Genomic DNA, 12,001 nt, shown 5'->3' with positions numbered 1-12,001 from the left:
GCCTGAATGCTAAGGATCCTGTGGCATACTGTATATCTTCAATTGACAAGACAAAAAGAAAGGCAGTCAATAGTTATTGAGACATGCTTCATGTCATTAATACTTAGAATTTGTATTTTCTAATCATTAAGTTACTTGAAGAACAGGCTGATGCCTCTATAATAATAATAACCTTTATTCATTCTTCTAATGGTACAGTATTGGCTCTGTTTTGCTATTTAGCATACGAGAAAAATTACGATGTGGTTGCTCGTCAGATAATTAATGTCATCGTTAAGCAGCTGCCGGAGTTGCAGAACCATTGTGGTGATGGTGGGTGGCCTCCTGAAACTGATCTGGATTTGTGCTATCCTCTTCATTTTCTTCTGTTTCCCATAGGAAACTAGCATATGCTGCAAGAACATGGCTGGAAAAGAAAGAACAGGCAAAGAAACAGTGAGGATAAGCTATGAACCAATTAAGCAGCTTTTATCAGGTATGCATTGATATGAATCATATTTACCTATCCTCAGGTTTGGCTTGAACTGCTCTTTCAAAATAACTCGAGGCTTTATCATGGTCTCGATGAAGTTCCCACACCAGTTTTGCATACCGTGACATAATTTCACCATCCCCAGGTTCAATTAGAAGAGCACGAGAGTAATATTCTTCTGCACCTGAAAGGTCTCCCTTCGACTGCTAGATAGAAACAGACTCCAGTAAAGAAATGCAAGAAGATCAAACGCAATCCTCATAGGCGAAACTAATACAAATCCCACAGCTCACCTGATACAGGAATTGAGCATAATTGCTTAGCAATAAAGAGCTATAAGGATTTTCCTCGAGCATCCTTTTATAATACTCATCGACATCGATGCCTTTATCAATATCAGATGTAGCATGATCTGCCACATCAATCGCAAGCATAGACGGCGGAAGCTGCAACAGCTCAAAATCTTGATTGGCAGCTGAGTTAACAAGTCTAGTTAGATGTTCCTCTTCTTCAACCTATGACAAATTTATACGATCAACTAATGAAGCATCCATAAAAGCTATATGACTTATCAGAGATTTGCATTATTTTAGCACCTTAATATGCTGTAGCTGTTGTATATCTTCTTCCTTATCATCATCTATTTCCCAGAGAAAACTGGCATATGCTGCAAGAACCTGACTGAAAAATGAGAAAAGGAAAATTCCTGATCATCCTCAAATTATGATGTAAAATTCAACCGCAAGTTTGAAATTCTGCTCACCTATCTTGAGGGGCAACCCGAACAGCATGTTTGAAGTTACTCAAAGCTGTATCTTGATTATGGTGCAGCTGCCACTCTAGTTTAGCATATTTCAACAAAATTTCACTATCTCCTGGGTCCGCGAGACTGGCACGATGATAGTATTCCTCAGCTCCATGAAGGTCTCCCTTACTCTGTGAAGTAAGATGGCAAAATAGCTCAATTTAAGAATTATCTTCTAAATGCTCACCCCATAAATGCAATAATGATTTTTAAATTACAAAATCAACAATCTTGGGCTTATTACTTTTGGATATCAATTGACAATTGCAAGATTAGAAATTGCATAATTGGGATCACTGGGAGATCTGAACTCATCAAACATTGATGATTTTTAAGATGTAGATAAAATTACTTTAACGAAAGAGGTCTATAAACAAAGAAGCTGATAGGCAAAAATAGTAGTAATTAGGAAGAACACAAGGCCAGATCTTATTTACATCAAGCAATAATGTTTCAAGAAATCAAAGCAAAAAATATATAAAATTAGGGTTCGAAAATTAGAATAGAGAAAAGGAAAGGAAAAGAACTAATCTCACCTGCAAAAGCTGAGCATAATTTGCAAGAAACAAAGGGTGGCAAGGATACTCATCAATCATCCTCTTATAATACTCTTCAAGATCACCACTTTCATCAAAGTTTGGCAAAGCCATATCAAAACCGCCACCGCCGCCGCGGCCACCACAATCATGGCCATCAATCCCAAGACCTGAAGCAAGATACATTGGAGGACTAACAGGTTCTTTTACTTCATCAAGATTAATATTTTCAATTCCATTCAGATCTCCTTCTTGTTCCTCCTCTCCTTCCTCTTCTATAAGCCCCATACTTTTCTTTCCAAAAGTAAACTCTTCATCACCTTTAGCCTCTATACTCTCTCCAATAGTAACAGTTCTCATCAAACCCTCCCTTTCTCCACCATTGTTCTCCGCATCTTCTAGCTCATCATTCACATTAAATATTGAAAAAGAAGGTACACTGCTCAACATGGTCTTTTGATTTCTTTTTGGGAATTTTTTTGGCTTGTTCGAAAAATGAAGCTCTTCCAATTTATCAGGATAAACTAATTTTTCTAAGTTACTATCAGAGAAAGCTCTTCGAAATCCTTTGTGGCGAAGACTAATGGTTTCTTTATCTGTGTGTGGTAGAATATTAGAGGAAAGATGATGTTTGGCATCAATGTCCGGATTAAGGCTGCCTGAGAATGGTGAAAGAAGAGATTTGATTAAAGGGTTTGATGCGCTTCTTAGAAGCATTTTCTTGAATCTGTAATAGAGAACTTCATCTTTCTTGAAATCCTAAAAATGTAAGCCATTGACTTTAGACTGAGGAGAGTTGGATCTTATTACAGTTCATAAATGAAAACCAAATCTATCTAGAAAGAAAATGCTTCATTGAGAAATGAGAGATCAAGCCTTTACTTATAAATCAATACTTCAAACTCTATCTTTTTCACAATTAGATTAAAAAATATATATTTCTCAAAAAAAAAAAAAAAATCAACATCAATATTTATCATGTCAAATGTAGAAACTAGAAGCTTGAGTAGTTAGCAAGATGCACGTGATTCCTTGCCGTTTCCCCAAAAAGGAGCTTCTTCTTCTTGTGATCCAAGCCGGTAACCATTTTTATTTTTATTTTTTTAAATTATTTATACCATATTTGTGATTTAAATGAGATGAAAAGAAAGAGATTTGAAGTGTTTTTGCCTTTTCGGTTTTGGTGAAAGGTCGGTTGGAGTTGGATGTTTCATGGGAAGGCATGGGACTTGCCAGTAGTGCCACCTGTACTCTCTCATTTATTTTCTTTTCTTTTCTTATTTTCTGTATCTTAAAGTTTTTTTTCTTGTTTTTGAAAATGTATCTTAAAATTTATTATTAATAAATCTTAAAATAACCCTAATTGTTAATTAAAAAAGTCACTTAAAACCAAATGGGCTTACGGGAAGGAACTGTATGGACAAACGAATCTCAAGTTTTAAAACGTTAGCCCAGCCTGCTCTGTCTTATACAATGGGCTGCAAAGCCCATTATTGTCTAAAATTCGTAGGGAAAATAGAAGCTACTAGAAATTAAAAGACTGATGGCATATATATATATACTCTAATTATAGTGAGTTTAATGCTAAATATAGTATGTAACTCTGAATTACGGAAAAGCACTACTAGTAGAAATACCTAATTAAACATTAATTATCTAGCTTTAATCCCGTCATTATTCAACACTTGATGATGTAATTACTTTCTTACCATTTTTCCTTTCAAATAATTTCCAAAAACACCCTCAAAAATACCCAAATTATATATATCAACGGAACCTCCTCCATTGGTTTCGTTTCTTTCTCTTTCACACGAAAAAAGAAAAAGGAAGAGGAACTCATTCCCAAATAGTTAACTAATATTATGGATTTTTCTCCCCTCATCGTCCTCTTTTTGGACGGCGAGCGGGACCTCCTTTGATCTATTTTCTCCACCGCCATCATCAAGAACTGAAACAACAACAAAATTTTACAATGTCACGTGTAATTCCTCAGCCATTTCAATTGTTGGAGCTAAATGTGATTTCCGGCCAAGACCTAGCCCAAGTGTCACGTAAGATGCGAACCTACGCCGTTGCATGGGTGCACCCTGAGCGCAAACTTTCTACTAGACTCGACATTTATAGCCATAACAATCCTACATGGAATGATAAGTTTGTATTCCGTGTAGACGATGAGTTTTTGTATCGTGAGACCTCAGCTATAATGGTGGAGATTTACGCCGTCAGTTGGTTCCGCGATATACACGTTGGCACCGTCCGTGTTATCGTCGGAAACCTCATTCCTCCGGCTGAGCATAAAAAACACCAAAAGCATGGCGTTCAGCTCGGCATGCGATTCGTTGCACTTCAAGTTCGTCGCCGCTCTGGCCGCCCTCAAGGGATTCTCAATATTGGTGTGGCCTTTCTTGATGCTTCTAGGAAAAGCATGCCACTTTATACACAAACTGCCTCCGCCGTTGGTTATCGCCATATGATGGGAGAAAATAAAGATTCTCATGCTAATAAGGACAAGAATAGTAATAAAGATGATAAAAGCAGCAATGGCAGCCAAAACCAGTTCTTACTTCCATGGATGCCAAAGCCTCAATTAAGACGTACAAAGAGCGATATCTCCTCCATGGTTGGTTCTAATGTCATTGTTAGCAAAACGAAAGGAAAGTCCGGTTCAATGGTTAATGGCGTACAAAATGATCAGAGAAACAATAACAATAACTATAATATGAAAGAATCAAGAACTGGCAAAGACGGCAAAAGCAATAACAAGCCTGATTCAACTGGTAATGGGTCGGGTTATGGTGCATTAACAAAAGCTAAATACGGGTCGAAGATTTCTAAGAATACAAATGGAAAACCTGGTTCAAACAATGATACTTCTTCTTCAAAATTTAATGGTGGGGCGCCATCGATACTAACCGAATCAGAATTGGGGCCATCGCCATCGGAGGTAGTAGCAGCGATGATAAAAAACAAACTTCGGATTGAAGAAATGGAAAGCGAAATAATAGGTTCTTGGAGCCTAGAAAGCAGCATGGAAGGTCTCCACTCTAAATTGGAAAGGTGGCAAATAGAGGCATCATCTGTGTATGATCATAGTGACATATCTAGTTTGATCAGGAGCAGTGTCGTTAGCGGTGGCTCAGGTCCGTACATGCATCATCGAAGGCATAGCGAGGGCGATGGTGGAGTATTTTCATGTTTCGGATCTGTATGTGGTGTCCAGTGCTCCATTGTTTGTGGCAGATCCTCCGCAAAGAAAAGAAACAGGTCGGGGAAAAGACGAAATCCCTCAGTGGATGGTTTGAGTTTTCTTTGACTTGACCCGGATTATGTCAGGAGTTTATTACTATACGCCTTTTTTGCTAAAGTGCACTGGTTGAAAGCTTTTGGACGAGAAAAAATTGGGCGCACGTTAACACCGGGGTGGATGATAGGGAGTTGGTATGGTTAGAGCCCATATCTTCTTTCTTTATTATTTTTTTTTCATTTTTTATTCGTATATACACTTACTATGCTATTTTTTGGTGTACTTTTTTTTTTTTTGGTCTATATTTGCTTCTCATAAAAGATGTTTCGATTATTAGATAAGAAAAAAAATTTTGATTGATTACTACTCTTCTCTATTTTAATTTTTTATATCAAAATACTAAATACACAAATCATCGAGATTGGTCTAAATAAAAAAAATTAAAATTTTATATTTAATTTTTGTAAATAGAGAAAATACTTTCTCCTTGCATAAGAGGGGTTGAAATGGTAAGACCCTGTTAAATTTTATAACAAAGAGCAGTGATCAATTCCAAAAAATACCAATATGATACATAACTGATTCAGAATTTTCAGTTTCCCTTTTTGTTCTATTTTGGAGTAGAAACGGAGCATCTTCTATCAATCATGAAGGCTTGACCGCTGCAGATACTATTTTAAAGTCAATCATAATTGTCAGGGAATGTAATTATACTAATTATTGCTTAATTTATCATTAAATTTAGAACATCACGACCAAATTTTTATTTTAAAATTGTTATTATTATAAATTTTAATTAAACAATTAATTGATTACTAAAAAAATTAATTTAATTCACAAGTAAAGTGAGTCCACCAATACATGATTATTATAAGAAAATTCTTTTGTTAAACAATGTTGATCTATGCCACGATTCTTTGCTTTTTTTTTAAAAAAAAAAAAGAGAAAATTTTAGACATATTTTAGTCATAAAAAATCCAATATTCCTAAATTATACGTTTAAAGAAAAGCATAGTTTAATCTAAAAAAATATGTTTCATGTAAAAATTTTAGTTTCAATACATGTAAAATTAATTTTCAACTAGGAGTAAAAATATCTTAAAGCCAATAAAAATAACTACTATATTTGTACTGTATTTTAATATTGATTAATTTAAGTAAAAATAATAATTATTAAAGAAAATAAAAATATTTAGATTTTTTTAAATATTAGAGAAAGAGAATTCAAATCTGAAATTAATTTTAGATTATACAAAGAAAATATGTTAAAATGTTACATATTTCTTAAAAAATAGAATTGCCCAATTAATAATAATAATAAATAAATAAATAAAAAGCGGCTTAAAGCGAAAAGAGGGGATTTTGTCAGACAAAGAAGGGAGGATGGCGCGGCGGCAAAAGGAAGTTAAATGAGGGGCGTGAAGCGAAAATACCAATATCATTAACCTGAAATTACCAAAACACCACCATTATGTTGTACCCACCATTTCATGGGTCCCATTAAACCCACTTCCGTACCATTACCAATCCTCCTCATTATGTAATGGTCATGCCTTGCCTAGGTTCACCGAACCCACACCCACACCCTTTACTCAAACTCATCGTCACGCGCTTATTTGCTTAATTTGTTTTGCTCGTGAAAAGCACGAGTGGGGAAAAAGCGAGTAGATATTTTATTCCTAGTAATAGAAAGTGCCAAGCTGTCTTGAACTAGAACTAAAAAAGGAATTTAGAAAGCAAAGTTTAGTCCGAGTCGGAGAGGAGTCTGATTCTGATAGGTTCCCCGGTCAGCCGCGTAGGTTGTCGTATGACATGGCTATAATCGGCACGTGACTTTAGCTCCCACCCTGTCGGGCTGTCCCTTGTAACTTGTATCGGACAACCTTTGATCTTGCCTAATCTTTGGATTTGTATCCTAATCTTCATTACACTTAATTAACCTAACACGTTAATTTGTTCCAACTCGTACACTTAATTAAACATCCGCCTGCTACTCAAACAGTACCATGTGTTTAATTACAATTTTTTAGTTTATTCAGAAAAAAATACAATTATTTTCTTTTCCAGGGAATAATTAACGAAAAATAATTTTTTTTCAATTTAAATATAAAAATAAATTGTATTTTTGTGTAAATAATTTGTACTTATTTATTAATTAAATATGCATTTTCAGTTCATAAAGCTTGAATTAAATTCTTTCGGCATCAAATCAGTATGTTACGAAATAAAGTGTTTTTCGTAAATTTTTACTCTATTTATAAAGATTAAATTCTCAACTTCACTTGAAGAAAAAATATATATCGAGAAGATCAAACTATTGACTCCACTTAAAGAAAAAATGTGTCAAACTACCCACGTCGATATCCATTGATTAAAACCCTGTTTGACAATAGATTTTAATTTAACTTTAGCGTCTTGATTAAACTATTTAATGTTTGATAACGTAACTTTTATAATAGTTTTTAAAAAGATACTAAACATTGTAGCTTCTAATGTTTGGCATAGATTAATTAATAATTTTTTTAATGTTTCAATTAATACTAGTTAACAGCTACTGCAATGCTTGATTTTTCTGAAATTAACCCTAATAAACTTTACTTTGATAATATGAGTATCACCTCTTTTCTTTCTCTTTATCATTTTTGCTTTTTGATTAGCCACTAAAAAAAGGGAGACCCGGCCAATTCAATCCATTAAAAAGCACTAAACAACGAGCAACAAAAGAGGTTGCTTTAATGTGGATTTATGGAGTGAATAAAAAGGTACAAACGACATTAACCTTCCTTTTCATTTCATGGTTTTATGACAATGAAGATTTTGGATGAGATGTTGTCGTGTTATTGGAATTGGACACCATAGCCACATATAATAATATTATTATCAACTTTAAAATTCTAATAAATAAATAAAAAATTTGGTCAAAGAGCATGATGGAGGGGAAAGGGAGAATAATTTACCACAATTGGAGACATTAAATTGATGGTAAATAGTAATTTTCATGTTTCCATACATAAAATATTTATGAAAAATAGCGGCCACGATGCTGATTGGTAATTAAATTATTAATTATACGTTCAAAGTTTTAACTTTTAAAATAATCAATGGAAAGTTTATTAGCAACAGATCGGCACAAATTGATTCATCATGCTCATAACATTTTTTAAATCCTAATTTTAATTGATATTTGATAGATGAAGAATCAAATTATTTGATACCATCCAAGCGATGGAGAAATTAACCAGATTAAAAATCTGGCTATTAGCTGGGTGGGATGAATTAGTTATTTAGTCAAAATATAGGGACTAAATAGTAATTATAGTCAAACTTTAAGGACTAAAAAGTACTTTACTCAACATTTGGTGAAGTAATTTATTTATATTCGCAATGTTTTTTTTTTTTTTTTTTTTTTTTTTTTTTTTAAATTTTTTTGCTTATATATTTATCCTAACTTTTGAGGGCAGCCCCACCGTCCACTGAGAATGCATCTCTTTAGGTCTCAACTTTATAAAACAAGGTTTTGTGCTGTTTGTCCTTAAAATAGTAGACAGCACATTGGAAGAAAGGAAGGGAGTGTAGAGAAGCAAATACTTTAAGATTATTCTTTTTCTTGTAAAAAGACTCGACCTTTAGACTTTAAGCCATGCTTTTATACTAAAGCTAAGAGACACCTAAGCTCAAAGTAAAAGCTTTGGTTTTTCTTTAATTAAGTCACTAATTAGTTCATCTACTTATTTATAATCTTGATTTGCAAAAAATAATCTTTTTTTCTTTATTTTGTTTTATGGATTAAAGCAGGGTACTCAATACTCATCCTTAATTACCCATCAAAAGAGTCTGACTTTTGGAAGAGATAGAGTATTATTTAAAAAAAAGAATTCTTGTTAAGTTCTTTAGACGTTAATTATGATGTTTCAAAGTAAATTTACCTCTAATTAATTAGCATCCTTTTGCTTTCCCTTATCTTTGTTGGTTTGCCTTTATCTTTCCTTTTTTCAGCTAAGTACCTGTGGCAGTATGTACAGAAGAAAGGAGTATGTTCAAGAACTAGTAATCTTAACTCATCACATCCATACATAAATATATTATACATTAAAAGGCTTTTGTATGAAATTCATTTGCATTCATTAGCTGATAAATTCAGACACCAGCTGAAATTCAAAACCTTTCCTGGAAATAGTATTATTACAACGATGAGGAACTGGGATAATTAAACTCTAAACTTTCCTGAGAGAATCTCTAGCTAATAGCCTAATACTTGAAGTTGAAAACATTTTCTTTTACAATAAAATGTTAGCAAGGACTTAATTGGAGCCCAAGCCACAAGTTTTAATTATTCTCTTTTTTTTTTCCCTCGTCATTTCCATTTTTTCTGTACCAAGAGAGAAAATCAGATTCTAAAGAGACATGATGATGTTTATGTCAAGAGAAATTTGACAGTGAGTTGTGGACCAGTGGTTAGAGTGCTTGGCGCACTACCAGACATATGGGTCCCATCATCATCACTCCCTCCACCACCTAGTCTTTCTTCTTCTTTTTTTCCCTCTTGTCCTTAGCCTATACTTTCTCCTCCTTCAATACCCAACAACTTCTCTCTGAGAAAACACTGCTTTAACTCCTTTCTTGATTCTTGAAAAACACCAACTGTCTCTTTCTTGATTTGACGATGGCTAGTGCTCTTGGTTTGCTTGCTGTTAGCGGCAGCGGCGGTTGCAGTGGCGGTTCTTCTGGGGTCTCAACAAATGAGTCTGCTGTGTCAAAGGTGGAAGTGGTGGATGCTGAGGCTAGTTCATATCCAGTAGAGGCTGAGCTAGAGCTGGGTCTTGGCCTGAGTCTTGGCGGCAGCAGCGGTAGTGGCGGAGGGAAGAGTAAGACAAACGGATGGGGTGAGTGTGGGAGAATCCTGACTGCCAAGGACTTTCCTTCTGTGGTTACTCAGTCCCATAGAGTTAATAATAATAGTAATGATAATGGCACAACTTCTGGTTGTGTTGTCGGTGCTATTTCTGGTACTAAAAGAGCTGCTGAGCCTGTTTCCAATGAAGGTGGATCCCCTACTTCTGTCAGGTTAGTGAGACTTCTCAAATTCTTTATTTTTTTCTTTTCTCTGGTTTTTAATTAGTTTATTTGTTCTGTTTGGTTGATAAGAAAAGTCAGAAGAATGATAAGATAGGAAAAGAAATTTTTGATTTTGATTTTCTTTTTTAGGTGCTTTTATGTTGTTTTGGTTCTTTTATCTGTAAAGTAAATACTAATATCAAATTATATTTAGCCAAAGTGATTATATTGGCTTGAATTGTGTCTACATGTATGAACTTTTTCTATTCTGTTTTAACTCTACTGTTGTTTCCTGGAAAAGCAAGAACAAGAGAATAATAGTATTTTTCCAATTCAGATTGTATTAAAAATCATGAAGAAATAAATATCTTAAGAAAAAAGGAATTTTACTTTTCATTTCATTAATTTTTCTTCCCCTGATTTTTTTTTCCTAACAAACAGAAAAATAAAAGTGCCTGATTATTATTAATTTTTAATATATTTAGTGTGTTAATATTAGTTAAATGCATGTTTAGCCTTTATTCTGTTCTTCAGGGTTTATATTACCTAATGATTCAAAATATTTCTTATAGTAAATTGCTTTGTGGGAGCAGTCAGGTTGTGGGATGGCCACCTATAAGGGCTTATAGGATCAACAGCTTGGTGAACCAAGCCAAGGCTTCAAGATCTGAAGAAGACAAGTCAGTTGATGAGAAAGATAAATCTAAGGATGTCTTAAAGAAGAAATTTTGCAGTGGAAAGAAAAATAATGGTACTGGTACTGAGAAAGGGAATCTTGGATTTGTTAAAGTGAATATGGATGGAGTTCCAATTGGAAGGAAAGTGGATTTGAATGCTCATGGTTCCTATGAGACACTTGCACAAACATTAGAGGAAATGTTTTTTAGATCCACACCAACCATCGGTTCAATTGGTAAGCCGTTTTTCTTTCTTTCTTTTCTGTTAATGTTAGAAAGATGAAATATGATCAAATCATGCATTCTATCAATCGTTTCTCAGTCCATGTTCTACTTGCACTAATAGGATCAGGAGAAAAGCAACAATTAACAAATGCCTCTAAGCTTTTGGACGGCTCTTCTGAGTTTGTTCTCACTTATGAAGATAAAGAAGGAGATTGGATGCTTGTCGGAGATGTTCCATGGGGGTATTGTGATTTTATCTTTATTTTAATTTTTCTACATTAATGAAAGGAAATGGAGGAGTTGATGCCTCGTGAACTGTATCATGTTGAGAGATCTTACATATTATGTGTCACCTTGATCGCTCTCTGCTTAGTTCTGTTGGTATATCTGTAATACTAATTGTCTGCTCGTCATCATTTGTAGGATGTTCCTTACTTCTGTTAAAAGGCTCCGGATCATGAGAACTTCGGAAGCTAATGGACTCGGTATATAAATGTCGCAATTGACACTAAAACTACGATCGTTAGTTCTCCCCTTCTAAAACTACTTTACCATACAATTGCAGCTCCAAGATTCCAAGAGAGGAATGGAAGACAAAGATGCAAGCCTATTTAAGAATACTTGTGTCCTGTCATTTTAAACTCCAGAAAGATGAAACTCACAGTTCGAAAACAAAGACAGAGTAGATTCGACGAGTCAGATATTCCGCTAAGATTGCATTTTCACTGCTTTTTAGTGTTCTTTTTTCCTTTTTTTTTCGCTTGACCGTTGTCTGTGTCTCGCGGGTTTTCTTTATTTTTGTAGGCAATATTCATTTTAGCGTTTTTTTTCTCTCCTATATAGTGTTGCAATACGGGCTTTTGCACACTTACTGCTGCTTTCTCATACTGTAAATATGGGAGTTCTTGATATTTAGAGTGGAGTTTGCTGCAATCTTGTGGATTTCAGTTTTATTGCTTTTGCGGTCTTAATGTTTGAAATTTCTCA

General features: G+C 34.3%; 3 protein-coding genes across 5 annotated transcripts; 2 read left to right on the top strand and 1 right to left on the bottom strand.

Annotated features, from left to right (window-relative positions):
• Positions 1-73: 73 nt before the first annotated feature.
• On the bottom strand, positions 74-3,007 carry TPR4 (Tetratricopeptide repeat (TPR)-like superfamily protein). 2 transcript variants are annotated; one of them, XM_012222216.4, is made up of 6 exons: positions 1,814-3,007; positions 1,236-1,408; positions 1,069-1,153; positions 766-987; positions 503-678; positions 74-406 (listed from the first exon to the last, which is right to left on the bottom strand). In XM_012222216.4, exons 1-6 carry the CDS (start codon positions 2,528-2,530, stop codon positions 274-276), a joined length of 1,506 nt encoding a protein of 501 aa, XP_012077606.1. In that variant the 5' UTR covers positions 2,531-3,007; the 3' UTR covers positions 74-273. The 2 variants fall into 2 exon arrangements, with proteins under 2 accessions (XP_012077606.1, XP_012077607.1); XM_012222217.4 differs by having other exon boundaries at positions 503-675; positions 1,814-3,003.
• A 484-nt stretch (positions 3,008-3,491) lies between these two features.
• Positions 3,492-5,423, top strand: LOC105638479 (uncharacterized). Its single transcript, XM_012222289.4, has one exon. The coding sequence runs from the start codon at positions 3,786-3,788 to the stop codon at positions 5,124-5,126; it is 1,341 nt and encodes a 446-aa protein (XP_012077679.1). The 5' UTR covers positions 3,492-3,785; the 3' UTR covers positions 5,127-5,423.
• Positions 5,424-9,592: 4,169 nt separating this feature from the next.
• On the top strand, positions 9,593-12,001 carry LOC105638422 (auxin-responsive protein IAA13). Of its 2 annotated transcripts, none has more exons than XM_012222218.4 (5): positions 9,593-10,121; positions 10,685-11,025; positions 11,136-11,256; positions 11,438-11,499; positions 11,580-12,001. In XM_012222218.4, the coding sequence occupies exons 1-5, from the start codon at positions 9,721-9,723 to the stop codon at positions 11,627-11,629; spliced, it is 975 nt and encodes a 324-aa protein (XP_012077608.1). In that variant the 5' UTR covers positions 9,593-9,720; the 3' UTR covers positions 11,630-12,001. The 2 variants fall into 2 exon arrangements, with proteins under 2 accessions (XP_012077608.1, XP_012077609.1); XM_012222219.4 differs by having other exon boundaries at positions 9,594-10,121; positions 10,706-11,025.

This window comes from Jatropha curcas, chromosome 7 (genome assembly GCF_041381405.1).
Source record: "Jatropha curcas cultivar XTBG-Jc1 chromosome 7, XTBG_Jcur_1.0, whole genome shotgun sequence".
Taxonomy (NCBI): Eukaryota; Viridiplantae; Streptophyta; class Magnoliopsida; order Malpighiales; family Euphorbiaceae; genus Jatropha; species Jatropha curcas.
This window is presented reverse-complemented; position numbering and strand designations above follow the sequence as displayed.

What these genes read in the sequence shown, in the direction of transcription:
- TPR4 (XM_012222216.4), bottom strand. Translation starts at nt 2,530, where the DNA reads ATGCTTCTAAGAAGCGCATCAAACCCTTTAATCAAATCTCTTCTTTCA. An exon ending in CGGGTTGCCCCTCAAGATAG is followed by an intron (nt 1,154 to 1,235) that starts GTGAGCAGAATT and finishes CTCATTTTTCAG; the next exon opens with TCAGGTTCTTGCAGCATATG. An exon ending in AACAGCTACAGCATATTAAG is followed by an intron (nt 988 to 1,068) that starts GTGCTAAAATAA and finishes AATTTGTCATAG; the next exon opens with GTTGAAGAAGAGGAACATCT.
- LOC105638479 (XM_012222289.4), top strand. Translation starts at nt 3,786, where the DNA reads ATGTCACGTGTAATTCCTCAGCCATTTCAATTGTTGGAGCTAAATGTG.
- LOC105638422 (XM_012222218.4), top strand. Translation starts at nt 9,721, where the DNA reads ATGGCTAGTGCTCTTGGTTTGCTTGCTGTTAGCGGCAGCGGCGGTTGC. An exon ending in ACCAACCATCGGTTCAATTG is followed by an intron (nt 11,026 to 11,135) that starts GTAAGCCGTTTT and finishes TTGCACTAATAG; the next exon opens with GATCAGGAGAAAAGCAACAA. An exon ending in TTCGGAAGCTAATGGACTCG is followed by an intron (nt 11,500 to 11,579) that starts GTATATAAATGT and finishes ATACAATTGCAG; the next exon opens with CTCCAAGATTCCAAGAGAGG.